General features: G+C 43.1%; 1 protein-coding gene across 3 annotated transcripts in view; it reads left to right on the top strand.

Moving 5' to 3' along the window:
- LOC110537737 (long-chain-fatty-acid--CoA ligase 6) overlaps nucleotides 1-14,823 on the top strand; it is a 74,080-nt gene that overhangs the window by 56,807 nt on the left and 2,450 nt on the right. For all 3 annotated transcript variants that reach the window (XM_021624090.2, XM_036937752.1, XM_021624089.2), the window contains 9 exons: nucleotides 1,712-1,846; nucleotides 1,963-2,097; nucleotides 2,341-2,436; nucleotides 2,599-2,671; nucleotides 9,635-9,723; nucleotides 10,931-11,047; nucleotides 11,258-11,401; nucleotides 14,385-14,486; nucleotides 14,745-14,816. In XM_021624090.2, coding sequence (XP_021479765.1) covers nucleotides 1,712-1,846; nucleotides 1,963-2,097; nucleotides 2,341-2,436; nucleotides 2,599-2,671; nucleotides 9,635-9,723; nucleotides 10,931-11,047; nucleotides 11,258-11,401; nucleotides 14,385-14,486; nucleotides 14,745-14,816 — 963 coding nt within the window. The remainder of the gene's footprint in view (nucleotides 1-1,711; nucleotides 1,847-1,962; nucleotides 2,098-2,340; nucleotides 2,437-2,598; nucleotides 2,672-9,634; nucleotides 9,724-10,930; nucleotides 11,048-11,257; nucleotides 11,402-14,384; nucleotides 14,487-14,744; nucleotides 14,817-14,823) is intronic.

Genomic DNA, 14,823 nt, shown 5'->3' with positions numbered 1-14,823 from the left:
TAAAAAGAAATACATTCAGCATCACTCTGTCAAGGGAAATATACTGTACACGGAACAAAAATATAAACATGTAACATATAAACAAGTGTTTCATGTTTCATGAGCTGAAATAAAGGATCCCAGAAATGTTTCTTGCGCACAAGCTTATTTCTCTCAAATGTTGTGCACAAATTTGTTTACATCCCTGTCAGTGAGCATTTTTCCTTTGCCAAAATAATTCATCCACCTGACAGGTGTGGCATATCAATCATCTGATTAAACAGCATGATCATTACACAGGTGCAACTTGTGCTGGGGACAATAAAAGGCCACTCTAAAATGTGCAGTTTTGTCACACAACACAATGCCACAGATGTATTAGGTTTTGAGGGAGCGTGCAATTGGCATGTTGATTGCAGGAATGTCCACCAGAGCTGTTTCCACCGAATGTAATGTTAATTTCTCTACCATAAGCCACCCCCAACGTTGTTTCAGAGAATTTAGCAGTACGTCCAACCGGCCTCACAACTGCAAACCCTGTCTATGGCGTCGTGTGGATGAGCAGAGTGCCCCATGGTGGCCGTGGGGTTATGGTATGGGCAGGCATAAGCTACGGACAACGAACACAATTGCATTTTATTGATGGCAATTTGAATGCACAGAAATACCGTAACGAGATCCTGAGGCTCATTGTGAGGCCCATTTTTTTTAAAGGTATCTGTGACCAACAGATGCATATCTGTATTCCCAGTCATGTGAAATCCATAGATTAGTGGCCAATTAATTTATTTAAATTGACTGATTTCCTCATATGAACTAACTCAGTAAATACAATGAAATTGTTGCATGTTGCGTTTATAATATTCTACCTAACAAAAACATCTACATATATTTCAGGATGTTGCGCATTCCTGGAAATCATCAGAATTAATGTAAACATTACAGTTTTGAAAACATTGCTTATATGGTGTAAATTGAGCCTCAGGATTGGGTAAATTAAGCCACCTACACATTTCTGTACTGAATGAAATATTACCACTTCCTTTTTAAAACTGTCTATCTTTATTTTCCAAACACAATTCAACACAATCACAATCACTTTTTTTAGTCTTTTAATAATTCTTATAATCTTTTAACACAGGTTTAACAAACACTTTGTACTTTTTCTAATCACTTTTAGCATAGGCCAGGCCCTGTTGTTATCTCATATCCCAGCGATAATACCTTGCATTACACGTGGGAAAAAAACATTTCAGTTTTCTTAACTTGCCATATGCTTAACCATTGGCTCAATTTACCCTAAGACAAACATTTTGACTATATTAGCCCACACAGCTACAAGGATGCACTTTCATGCTAGATTTAGGACCTTATATTGAAGCTTATAGAGACCGCAACTGATGTATAGAACAATCTTAAAATGATCTACTTTGGTTTACTTACAAGCATCATTAAACCTCTAACACAATACATTCATTTGACTTGGTGAAAATGTTTTTAGGTCCTAACTTGCTTACTACGTTTTCCATGTGGTTTCTTCCTCCACAGACTCAAATGTGGTTTCCTAGAAACTAGGGTGGCTCTACTTATAGGGTGGCTCTACTTATAGGGTGGCTCTACTTATAGGGTGGCTCCCTTTGGCTCAACTTACACCACTCTCCCCAACTCTATGCAATAAGTGCTTTTTGAATCAACGGTCACTGTTTTGTCTTCTTTCTCTCTAATTCCCCAGTCTGTGGTGTATTGTCATGGTGGCCGGATCGGCTTTTTCCAAGGTGACATCCGCCTGCTGTCTGATGACATGAAGGCCTTACGGCCCACCATCTTCCCTGTGGTGCCTCGATTGCTCAACCGCATGTACGACAAGGTGAGAGAACCACCTACCCACACATGTACACGCATAGACTCACACACCTCCCCACATTCTCCATATCTTATATCAACTCACCCTCTCTCTCGTGTGTGTGTGTGTGTGTTCCACAGATCTTCAGCCAGGCCAACACCCCATTAAAGCGCTGGCTGCTGAACTTTGCAGCCAAGAGAAAAGGGGCAGAGGTCAGCAGTGGGATCATCCGCATGGACAGCCTGTGGGATAAGATATTCTTCAGTAAGATACAGGTATCCACCTCACCTCCTCCTCTTGTCCTCTCCTTCCTATGAGTGGCCTGACACGGTTGATGTATGAATGGATGGATGGATGGACGGACGGATGTGAAGATTGATACATAGATGTGTGCTGTGTGTGTGTTCAGACAATAAAGGGGGAATATGCCCTGTGTATGCCCCCAGTGTGACCCTTTGGTTGGCAGAATCCACTGTTGTTGGAGTTTGGGTTGTGATAATATTGTGTCCTGTTGGTAGGCCAGCCTGGGTGGGAGGTTACGTATGATTGTAACTGGAGCTGCTCCGGCCTCCCCCACCGTACTGGGATTTCTCAGGGCAGCACTGGGTTGTCAGGTGAGTGACACACACACACACACACAAACATGTATTAGTGCTTAAACCCACACAGACACACACAAGAAGGCACACATACACAAACACATGAGCATGTGTGCACACAGACAAACCACACAAATCACACCCTCCTAACATGCTGTCTATCCTTGCTGGCTGTAGGTGTATGAGGCGTATGGTCAGACGGAGTGTACTGCTGGTTGTACTTTCACCACTCCTGGAGACTGGACCTCAGGTTAGCTTATATTCCCTCTCCTCTTCTTCTCCTGGTATTCTTGCTCACTGGCCTACAGTAGGGGTGTGTCCCAAACGGCTCCCTTCATATGCACTACGTTTGTCCAGGGCCCGATTCCCTATATAGTGCACTTCTTTTGACCAGGGCCCATAGGGCTCTGGTCAAAAGTAAAGCACTATATAGGGAATAAGGTGCCATTTGGGATGCATCCCATATTTCAAGGCACCCAACAAACCTTATAATATGGGATGCAGAGAGTTCCATGTAGTCATTTCTCCATTTAATACTGTGCGTTTCCCAGCCTCTGTTCTGGACCTGGGGACTGTGAAGAGACCTCTGGTTGCATGTCTTGTGTGGTACCGATGAGTGTCCGAACTGTGTGCCAACTGCTTGAACAGACAGTTCGGTACCTTCAACACATCAATACCTCACACAAAGACCAATAGTGATGCAGTCAATCTCTCCTCAACTTTGAGCCAGGAGAGACTGACATGCATGTTACTGACACTTTCCCTCCGTGTCTGGTCGACTGAGATGTCAAGAAGGCAGAGCAACGCCCTATCATGGACAGACCAATTCCCATTTTAGCAACCATTGAGTCGATATGTTTTGACTATGACAGCTTTCTATCTAGGGTTACACCTAGCAGTTTAGTCTCCTCAACTTGCTCAATAGCCACATCATTCAATAATGGATATAAACGAGGTTTAGCGTTGAGCGAGTGATTTGTCCCAGAAATTATGCATTTACTTTTTGAGATATTTTACACCAGCCTATTGCTAGTTACCCATTCTAAAACGGACTGGAGCTCTATGTTAAGTGTTTTAGTTGTTCATTTTATTGTTGCAGCCGACGTGTATACTGTTGAGTCGTCAGCGTACATAGACTCACAGCCTTTATTCCAGGTCAGTGGAAGGTCATTCGTAAAAACAGAAAACAATCATGTCCAAAGACGGCTGACCTGCGGTACACCACACTGAACGGAATTTACATGAGAGAGGCTTCCATTAAAGAAAACCCTCTGTGTTCTATTAGATAGGTAACCCTCAATAAGACAGAGGATGCAAATCCGTAACACCTACGTTTTTCAGCAATAGGTTATGATCAATGACATCAAAAGCTGCACTGAAATGTAACAAAACAGCTCCCACAATCTTCTTACAATCCATTTCTTTCAGCCAATCGTCAGTCATTTGTGTCAGTGCCGAGCATGTTGAAAGTCTGATGTTCATTTGTTTTCTATAAAATATAAACACCTTATCCTGCACCACTGGGCGAAAGTCTCCAATTTTACTATAGTGGAAACAAAATTACACAGAGATAACATGCTGCGTGTCGGGAACACATTATCGTATCGCCCGCCAGGAGATAGTGTTATTAGTCAGAGTGACATGCTTTCAGCCTCACACAACCGTTGAGGTTTGATGTTTTCGGCTCTGTGGCTATGGGATGCAGGGGTCCCCTTTCTGCAGCGTGCTGCTCAGATGCCCAAATAGGACCACAACCATTTCCCCTCTGTAACGTGTGAGAACAGGGGTGACGGGTCGGTAGACTTGACCAGATTTGGTTCAAAGGCCTGTGGATCACATCCAGTATTTACCCACGCAACCTGTTGTTGTTCTGTGTTTTACAACAGGTTCGTAGTTGCAGCATGATAACGTACACACTTTATTATCTCGGTGAAACAGCCACGGCCAAAGGTCACACTGGGAAAGTAATGAGCTGCAGTTACTTGTGGTTTAATGGTTGTTAAAGGAACTGAAACACCTAACCCAGACATCAACCCATTAAATCCTCTGTGCGTCCCAAACGGCACCGTGTTCCCTATATAGTGCACTACTTTAAACCATGCACTATATAGGGAACAGGGAGCCATTTCCGAACGCAGGCGTCAATCCTCTCCTGTCTGCCTCTTATTATTTCACGAGGCAGAACTTGCTGTTGCGGTTACCAGCAGATAGGTCCTTTCTTCACAGGGCAGGAGTGGATCATGTTATTCAAAAAGCCAATCAGTTCACGCTCATAATAAGGCCCTGTGCTCTTACAGTACCTAATCAGTGGGCTAGCTCAGTGTTAGTTTGGATCAGGAAGTATTGCCTATTTCCACAAAATATTGTCGTGGCTCATATGCACATTGTAAGTTGTAAAAGTAATATAGCTCGTGTCCCATCCATCAACATGTGAAAGTGGTACGTTGATGTTGGGCTTTGGTGCTGAAGCAAGTTAACTCACTGCTCCCCGGGCGCCGAAGACGTGGATGTCGATTAAGGCAACCACCTTACCTCTCTGATGCAGAGGGGTTGGGTTAAATGCGGAAGACACATTTCAGTTGAATGCATTCAGTTGTACAACTGACTAGTTATCTCTTTCCCAATTAGGGAGAAAACTCTTCAACTGGTGATGCTAACGAAAGGGCAGACTATACAGGGTGAGGGGTACTGTGGTCAATGTCTCCACCTAGTGGTAAAATACAGAAAAGAAAACAGTAAAACAATTGGAAGGGGAGCATGTTTCAACTGCAGTAAATATAATTGATGTAAAACCACTACTATAGAAAATTAGGTTTTGAGGGGGGAAAAATTACAGTTAAATAAAACTAGGGAGAACATCAAAAGCAAAAAGGACTAACTGGTTCTAACAATAGTGTGCGAGTGAGCTTTTCTCATGAATGTATATGAAGTACAAATGGCTCCAATAGCCAAAGTATCACTTTGTTTAAGGGGGGGGGTTAAGACCTCTGGGGACTAAAGTATCTAAGGGATTGATCCAGAACATCTCTCTGAGCTGTCGGTGTTTGTCAACGTCGCAACAGCGTTTGTTTTTGCTAACTCATTCAATTCCAAAATAACTCACAAGGTGAGTGTCCTCTCTTTTTTAAACAGAGGGACACTGGGCTGTTGAGGTCATCACTTCGAATGGCACTTCGGCGCTCACACATTCTAGTGCGTAACTTCCTTGAGGTCTCGCCTTACGTTAAATAAGTTGCACAGGCAGCAAACCACATAGATCACACTGCGAGAATTGCAGTTGATGGTACCTTTGAATTTGGGGTCACGATCCGATCTGGGGTGCAGGAAACATCATACATTTGGTGTTACTGGCATTGGGTACAATTGCCACAAGTGTAGTTGCTGGGAGGAATAGGCAGGATGCTGGTCTTGTTTGCGCTTTGGCTGACATCAGATCGGACAACATTGTCTTAAATGTTTTTAGCGCTATGTCAAGCAGCGTGGGAGGCTGCTGAAATGTATTGCCTAGAGCTGGGTCTAAGCAGAGAATATGCCAACATTTTTTGATGATGCCTAGGAGTTCTGGACTTTGCTCAGTGTAGGTAGTGACCATTTGGATGGAGGATCTAGCTCTTGGGCTTGCTCAGTAGCTGTGCTATAGGAATTTACACGAGTTTACTTGGTTTAACCATGTGTGATTGTAGCCCTTTGCTCTAAATCTGTAATCTTCTGTCGAATGCACTTTGACGGAAGCAGAAGCTCTGACCCTATGTTGTTAACTTTGAGCATGGAGGAAGTTGTTTGTCGGTGCTCATTCTAAATAGATGAGGGAGGTACCGGTTTTGGCGACGCCTACGTCCAGGAAGTCCAGACCTCCCACGCAGGTGTCCTGTAGAGAAATTCAGAAATTGATGAAAGGACACCAGGAAGTGTAGGTTACCCTTGTAGACAACAAACATGTAATCAATGTAGCATTTCCAAACAACCAGGCTCTCTCGTTTAGAATTAACTTTTTTCCACTTATCCGAGGTGCAGTTTAGTGAAGTTGGTTGCCATCCTTGTGCCTATGGCAGTCCTGCTACACTGAAGGAAGTAGGCATCGTCAAACTTCAAGTAGTATTTGGTGACCATCAACCTCATGGGTTCAGCTAGGAAAGAAGAGGGTGGCTTGGGTTCTCATGTCAAGGAAATGGACAGCGTTCAATTCCTAGTTCATAAGGAATGACGGTGTACAGAGTACTGAACGTCAAAAGACACGTAGAAACACTGTTCTGTTATCCCAATCAGTCAGTCAATAGTTTTAGAAAGTCACCGGTGTCTTTGAGATAAGATGGCAGATTTGAGACAATGGGTTTCAGGTGGTTGACAGAGTGAGCTATTCTAAATTAGGCTCCCAATCCCTGACATGATGGGTCTGCCCAGAGGGTTATCCGTGTTCTTGTGTAGCTTAGGCACCATGTAAACTCAGCAAAAAAAGAAACATTGTTTTTTTCAGGACCCTGTCTTTCAAAGATAATTTGTAAAAATTCAAATAACTTCACAGATCTTCATTGTAAAGGGTTTAAATGCTGTTTCCCATACTTGTTCAATGAAGCATAAACAACTAATGAACCTGTTAAGACACTAACAGCTAGGCTTCCCGGGTGGCGCAGTTGTTAAGGGCGCTGTACTGCAGCGCCAGCTGTGCCATCAGAGTCCCTGGGTTCGCGCCCAGGCTCTGTCGTAACCGGCCGCTACCGGGAGGTCCATGGGGCGACGCACAATTGGCCTAGCGTCGTCCGGGTTAGGGAGGGATTGGTTGGTAGGGATCTCCTTGTCTCATCGCGCACCAGCGACTCCTGTGGCGGGCTGGGCGCAGTGCCAAGGTTGCCAGGTGCACATTGGTGCGGCTGGCTTCCGGGTTGGATGCGCGCTGTGTTAAGAAGCAGTACGGCTGGTTGGGTTGTGTATCGGAGGACGCATGACAGGACGCAGCCTTCGTCTCTCCCGAGCCCGTACGGGAGTTGTAGCAATGAGACAAGATAGTAGCTACTACAACAATTGGATACCACGAAATTGGGGAGAAAAGGGGGTACAATTCAAAAAATAAAAATAAATAAAAAAATAGACACTAACAGCTTAGGCAATTAAGGTCACTGTTATGAAAACTTAGGACACTAAAGAGGCCTTTCTACTGACTCTGAAAAACACCAAAAGAAAGATGCCCAGGGTCCCTACTCATCTGTGTGAACGTGCCTTAGGCATGCTGCAAGGAGGCGTAAGGACTGCAGATGTGGCCAGGGTAATAAATTGCAATGTCCGTACTGTGAGAGAGCACAGGACGGACAGCTGATCATCCTCGCAGTGGCAGACCATGTGTAACAACACCTGTACAGGATTGGTACATCCGAACATCACACCTGTGGGGCAGCACAAGGCAACAACTGCCCGAGTTACACCAGGAATGCACAATCCCTCCATCAGTGTCCGCAATAGGCTGAGAGAGGCTGGACTGAGGGTTTGTAGACCCAGGATTGAGGGTTTGTAAGGCAGGTCCTCACCAGACATCACCGGCAACGACGTCGCCTATGGGCACAAACCCACCGTCGCTGGACCAGACAGGACTGGCAAAAAGTGCTCTTCACACTGACAAGTCGCAGTTTTGTCTCACCAGGGGTGATTCACGTTTATCGTCGAAGGAATGAGCGTTACACTGAGGCCTGTACTCTGGAGCGGGACCGATTTGGAGGTGGAGGGTCCGTCATGGTCTGGGATGGACTGAGCTTGTTGTCATTGCAGGGGCAATCTCAACGCTGTGCGTTCCCTTGGAAGACAACCTCCTCCCTCATGTGGTACCCTTCCTGCGGCTCATCCTGACATGACCCTCCAGCATGACAATGCCACCAGCCATACTGCTCGTTCTGTACGTGATTTCCTGCAAGACAGGAATGTCAGTGTTCTGCCATGGCCAGCGAAGAGCTCGGATCTCAATCCCATTGAGCACGTCTGGGACCTGTTGGATCGGAGGGCTCGGGCCATTCCCCCCAGAAATGTCCGGGAAATTGCAGGTGCCTTGGTGGAAGAGTGGGGTAACATCTCACAGCAAGAACTGGCAAATCTGGTGCAGTCCATGAGGAGGAGATGCACTGCAGTACTTAATGCTGCTGGTGGCGACACCAGATACTGACTGTTACTTTAGATTTTGACCCCCCCCCCCCCTTTGTTCAGGGACACATTATTACATTTCTGTTAGACAGATGTCTGTGGAACTTGTTCAGTTTATGTCTCAGTTGTTGAATCTTGTTATGTTCATACAAATATTTACATATGTAATGTTTGCTGAAAATAAACACAGTTGACAGTGTGAGGACGTTTCATTTTTTTTGCTAAGTTTAGAACAGGCCGTGTGAGGTTGTGTTGGAAATACCTTAACACTCGTACTTTTTCATTTTTTTAAATCTATGATTTTGTGATTGAATGCTTCCTCCAATGTCTCTGATCTGTTCATTGTAGGTGGAGTCAGAGGGAAGTGGCATGTAGAAGTTTCAGTCTGATTGAGCCTCACTTCTCAACAAAAAAAACTCCTGTAATCTGATTGTTCTGAAAAATGTCTGAAGGTCTACAGAGATGAAGTCATTAATGGGAACAAAAGACGAACCTCGATTCAGGAGGGATACTTCCGATGGTTCAAGATGCTTTAGGGAAAGGTTGACTATTTGGCTTTTTGTTTGTGTAGTGTTGTACCGGTGCGCAATTTCATTTCCTCCTTGTTTTTCTGGTCTCATCTCATCCGCCTGTCCATTGGTTCACTGTGAATTGTGTTGTTCACCCGATTTGTTGTTCCATTGGCATCTGTAGTTCAGTGTCTGCTGTACTAGAGGTGGTTACTAGAGTTTGCGGGGTGCATGGAACAACACAGAGTTACACATGGTATAAACAAGCGTACAGTCAATAACACAATAGAAAAAAAGAACGTCTATATACAGTGTGTGCAAATGGCGCTAGGCCCTCCGTGGAATGAGTTTGACACTTGTGTGTTAGGTTTTGGAAAATGAAGAAGACGGCTACGTTTTTGTATTTTCAGCTATATGTATGCTTTTTGGGGGCATTATACTGTAATGCATAATTTTTGGTGGCAGCTAGTTTACTGAGTAATGTAACTTGAATCAAACAAATGAAGACATCAATTAGTGCTGTCTGTAAACTCAAAAAATGTTTTGCTCATATTTGTGCTTGTTTTGTTGCCTAACTCTAGGTCATGTGGGGGCACCACTGCCATGTAACCTCATCAAGCTGGTGGATGTGGCTGAAAAGAACTACTTTGCTGCCAAAGGAGAAGGAGAGGTGAGTTGAATGAAAGGTCAAGGATATTTTTTGTTGTTGATCATCTGTACTTGAACAGGGTCACAGACAGTTGGTCATTGAGGCTATAGTGGGTATCATAATTATTCACCCCCCCATGGATTTGCTGTCATTTTGTTCAGTGACAGTAGGATTCAAATGGATTTGGTTGTGATTTTTTGTTGTTGATGTTGTAATAAACCTACACAAAGTACTCAATGTCAAAGTGAAAAGAAAATTCTACAAATGTTAACAAACTAAGACAAATGTAATGACTAAAATATAGTTGCAAAAGTGTTCACCCTTTTTGTTTGGGTAAGACTTTATTATTTCAGGAGTAGAATTTGGCTTAACAAATCACAAAATAAGACTCCCTCTGTGTGAAATAATAGGGGTTGACATGATTTTTGATTCTATCCCTTCCTCTGTCCTCCATGTGTACATACAACGTACTGTCCCTAAGGTCCCTCAGTGAAGTATTGAATTTCAACTACAAAGACCAGGGAGCTTTTCAAAAGCCTCATAAAGAAGGGCAGTGATGGGTAACCATAACATATCAGACATTGAATATCTCTTTTTAAGAATGGTCAAGTTAATAATTATGCCATGGATGGTGTATTAAACCACCCAGACACAACACATATGCAATCATCTTCCTGATCTGCTGCAGGAAAGAAGGATGTCAGGGATGTCACCTTGAGGCCAATTGGTGAATTAAAAAAAAACTGCTACAGAGTTCAATGGCTGTGAAGGAAGAACTGAGGGTGGATTAACAACATTGTAGTCCACAATAATTGCCTAAATGACAGAGTGAAAAGAATGAAAATGTACAGAGTAACAAATATTCCAAAACATGCATCCTGTATGACAGAAGGCACTAAAGTAATACTGAAGAAGGGAGAGAAAAGGAATACACTTTTTGGCCTTAATGCAAAGCCTTAGGTGTGGGGCAAATCCAACACAACCCATCAATGAGTAACTCCCTCCTTATTGTCAAGCATAGTGGGGGATAAATTCATTTCAATCCTGCTTTGAAACGCAACAAAATGTGAAACAATGCAATGGGGGTGAATACTTCTGATAGCCACTGTATGTACAATATGTTAGCATTAGTCAAAATGATAGTTGGGTGCTGAACATATTCTCCTTAATTATCACTTTGTTTTTCTCTCTCTCTCTCCCTCCCTCCCTCCCTCCAATCATCCATTAGGTGTGTGTGAAAGGGCCCAATGTTTTTAAGGGCTACCTTAAAGACCCAGGGAGGACGGCTGAAACGCTAGACACAGACGGTTGGCTCCACACAGGAGACATAGGGAAATGGTTACCTGTACGTACACCCGCTTGTCTATGACCCTTCACTTGCAAAGACAATTCCTCAAACATCTCTTTGCCATCCTTGTACAATATTCTATTTGATCCACAAGTATCTCTGTTAAAATGTAAGGTATGAGCGTATTTCAAGACAGGATTCAGACCTGTTTCCCACTATCTCCTTATGACGTCTGCCCTCTTCTCTCCTGTCCCCTACACTCCTCAGAACGGTACACTAAAGATCATTGACCGGAAGAAGCACATCTTTAAGCTGGCCCAGGGAGAGTACATCTCCCCTGAGAAGATAGAGAACATTTACATCCGCTGTGAGCCTGTGACCCAGCTCTACGTCCATGGTGACAGTCTACAGGTGAACTAACCTACCTCCCTAACCACCTCTCTTCCTTATCACATCACAGCACGTGGTTTCGTTGCTTGAGCATTATGAGAGATGGTCACTGGACCCAGAACCACCTGAGGATACCTAGACGTCTCTGTGTCCAGACTGTACCCCTGTGCTCTAAACCAAACCCATGCAGTTTTAGTTTTTCTGTTTGTTGCCAAAGGACATAGATAATCATGTCAAGCCAATTCATTATATATGTCGCTCAATTTGTTTATAAACCACTTATCCAGTCAAGTCAGTAGTGGATTTTCTTAATACCACAGTATATGCTTGCCACTGTTTATGTACAGCTAGTTTCATAGAGACACAGACTTACTTAGGTCCATACTGTAGCTCCTTTGGGAGCATTGGTCATCGACGACTTGAACACACCCAGTTCTAGTCAGTCTTCACCAGCTCATTCCCTCCTGTGATGTTTGTGTGTGTGTGTGTGTGTGTGTGTGTGTGTGTGTGTGTGTGTGTGTGTGTGTGTGTGTGTGTGTGTGTGTGTGTGTGTGTGTGTGTGTGTGTGTGTGTGTGTGTGTGTGTGTGTGTGCATAGAGAGATGTATGTATGAAAATGGAGTCACAGGAGAATTTCCATAATCCAGAAGAAAAAAAACATATACAATTATATATACACTACCGTTCTAAAGTTTGGGGTCACTTAGAAATGTTTGAAAGAAAAGCACTTTTCTGTCCATTAAAATAACATCAAATTGATCAGAAATAGAGTGTAGACATTGTTAATATTGTAAATGACTATTGTAGCTGGAAACTTCTGATTTGTATTTTATGGAATATCTACATAGGTGTACAGAGGCCCATTATCAGCAACCATCTCTCCAGTGTTCCAATGGCACGTTGTGTTAGCTAATCCAAGTTTATAATTTTAAAAGGCTAATTGATCATTAGACAACCCTTTTGAAATTATGTTAGCACAGCTGAAAACTGTTGTTTTGTTTAAAGAAGCAATGAAACTGGCATTTAGACTAGTTGAGTATCTGGAGCATCAGCATTCGTGGGTTCAATTACAGGCTCAAAATGGCCAGAAACAAAGCAGTTTCTTCTGAAACTCGTCAGTCTATGAAGGCTATTCCATGCGAGAAATTGCCAAGAAACTGAAGATGTCATACAACGCTGTGAACTACTCCCTTCACAGAACAGCGCAAACTGGCCCTAACCAGAATATAAAGAGGAGTGTGAGGCCCCGGTGCAAAATAAATCACTATTTATAACCTTGTCAACCTCTTGACTATATTTCCTATTCATTTTGCAACTCATTTCATGTATGTTTTTCAAAGAAAACAAGGACATTTCTACGTGACCCCAAACTTTTGAACGGTAGTGAATGTTTGGACACACCTACTCATTCAAGGGTTTTTCTTTATTTTTATGATTTTCTACATTGCAGAATAATAGTGAAGACATAGAATAATGTAGTAACCAAAAAAGTTTAAAAAATTAAAATAGATTTTATATTTGAGATTCTTCGAAGTAGCCACCCTTTGCCTTGATGACAGCTTTGCACACTCTTGGCATTCTCTCAACCAGCTTAATGAGGTGGTCACCTGGAAGGCCTTTGAATGAACAGATGTGCCTTGTTAAAAGTTAATTTGTGGAATTTATTTCCTTAATGAGCTTGAGACAATCAGTTGTGTTGTGACAAGGTACAGGTGGTATACAGAAGATAGCCCTATTTGGTAAAAGACCAATTCCATACTATGGCAAGAACAGCTCAAATAAGCAAACAAAAACGACAGTCCATCATTACTTTAAGACAACGTTTCTTCAAGTGCAGTATCAAAAACCATCAAGCACTATGATGAAATTGGGTCTCATGAGGACCGCCACAGGAAAGGAAGACCCAGAGTTACCTCTGCTGCAGAGGATATGTTCATTAGAGTTAACTGCACCTCAGATTGTAGCCCAAATAAATGCTTCACAGAGTTCAAGTAACAGACACATCTCAACAACTGTTCAGAGGAGACTGCGTGAGTCAGGCCTTCATGGTCGAATTACAGCAGAGAAACCACTACTAAAGGACACCATTAAGAAGAGACTTGCTTGGCGCAAGAAACACGAGCAATGGACATTAGACCGGTGGAAATCTATCGTTTGGTCTGATGAGTCCAAATTTTGGGTTGCAACCGCCGTGTCTTTGTGAGACGCAGAGAAGGTGAACGGATGATCTCTGCACGTGTGGTTCCCACCATGAGGCATGGAGGAGGAGGTGTGATGGTGTGGGGGTGCTTTGCTATTGACACTGTCTGTGACTTATTTAGAATTCAAGGCACACTCAACCAGCATGGCTACCACAGAATTCTGCAGCGATATGCCATCCTGTCTGGTTTGAAATTAGTCCCACTATCATTTGTTTTTCGTCAGGACAATGACCCAACACACCTCTCCTGGCCTCCACAATCACCAGACCTCAACCCAATTGAGATGGTTTGGGATGAGTTGGAGCCCAGAATATAGGAAAAGCACCCAACAAGTGCTCAGCATATGTGGGAACTCTTTCAAGACTGTTGGAAATGCATTCTAGGTGAAGCTGGTTGAGAGAATGCCAAGAGTGTGCAACGCTGTCATCAAGGCAAAGGGTGGCTACTTTGAAGAATCTAAAATATATTTTAACTTTTCTCTCAACCACCACTAAAATTATAATTGCTAGCCTTTCCTTTGAGTTTGAGTCAAAACCTTTTTGGTTACTGCTAACTTTTTTTGCTTACTACATGATTCTATATGTGTTATTTCATTGTTTTGATGTCTTCTCTATTATCCTACAAAGTAGAAAATAGTAAAAAAATTAAGAAAAACCCTTGAATGAGTAAATTATGTAAAAAGGGCTTTATAAAAACATTTGATTGATAGGTGTGTCCACACTTTTGACTAGTTCTGTATATATTTATTTTCTCCCCTTTCTAACTTCTAATGTTCATATACTATATGGTCTGTTACTCTTCCAGTCCTGTCTGGTTGCCATAGTTGTTCCTGACCCAGAGACAATGCCTGCTTGGGCCCTGAAGAAAGGCATGGAGGGGAGCTATCGGGACCTCTGTAAAAATACTGTATGTGATTTTAAATTAGTCTACATTCAATGGTGTGTTTGTTCCATTTGTTGCCATGATGAAAGGTGTCAACTATGTGTTATGTGAAATAAGAAATAGCCCTAGATTCTCAGTAAACGGATTAAACAAAATGAAAGGGTGCCCTGTTGAACACCTTTTTGTTAAGAGTTGGGCCCTTTGTTGAATAGGTTGGCACAACATACGGTATCATCTTCGAGAGTCATAGTGTGGTGGTGGTGTGTCTCTGTTTGTGTAAAGGTCCTGAAGAAAGCCATCATGGAAGACTTGCAACGACTGGGCAAGGCGAGCGGCCTCCACTCGTTTGAGCAGGTGGGTG

Source organism: Oncorhynchus mykiss, chromosome 12 (assembly GCF_013265735.2).
Source record: "Oncorhynchus mykiss isolate Arlee chromosome 12, USDA_OmykA_1.1, whole genome shotgun sequence".
NCBI lineage: Eukaryota > Metazoa > Chordata > Actinopteri > Salmoniformes > Salmonidae > Oncorhynchus > Oncorhynchus mykiss.
Note: the sequence above shows the minus strand (reverse complement) of the source record. Positions and strands in the feature narration are given on the sequence as shown.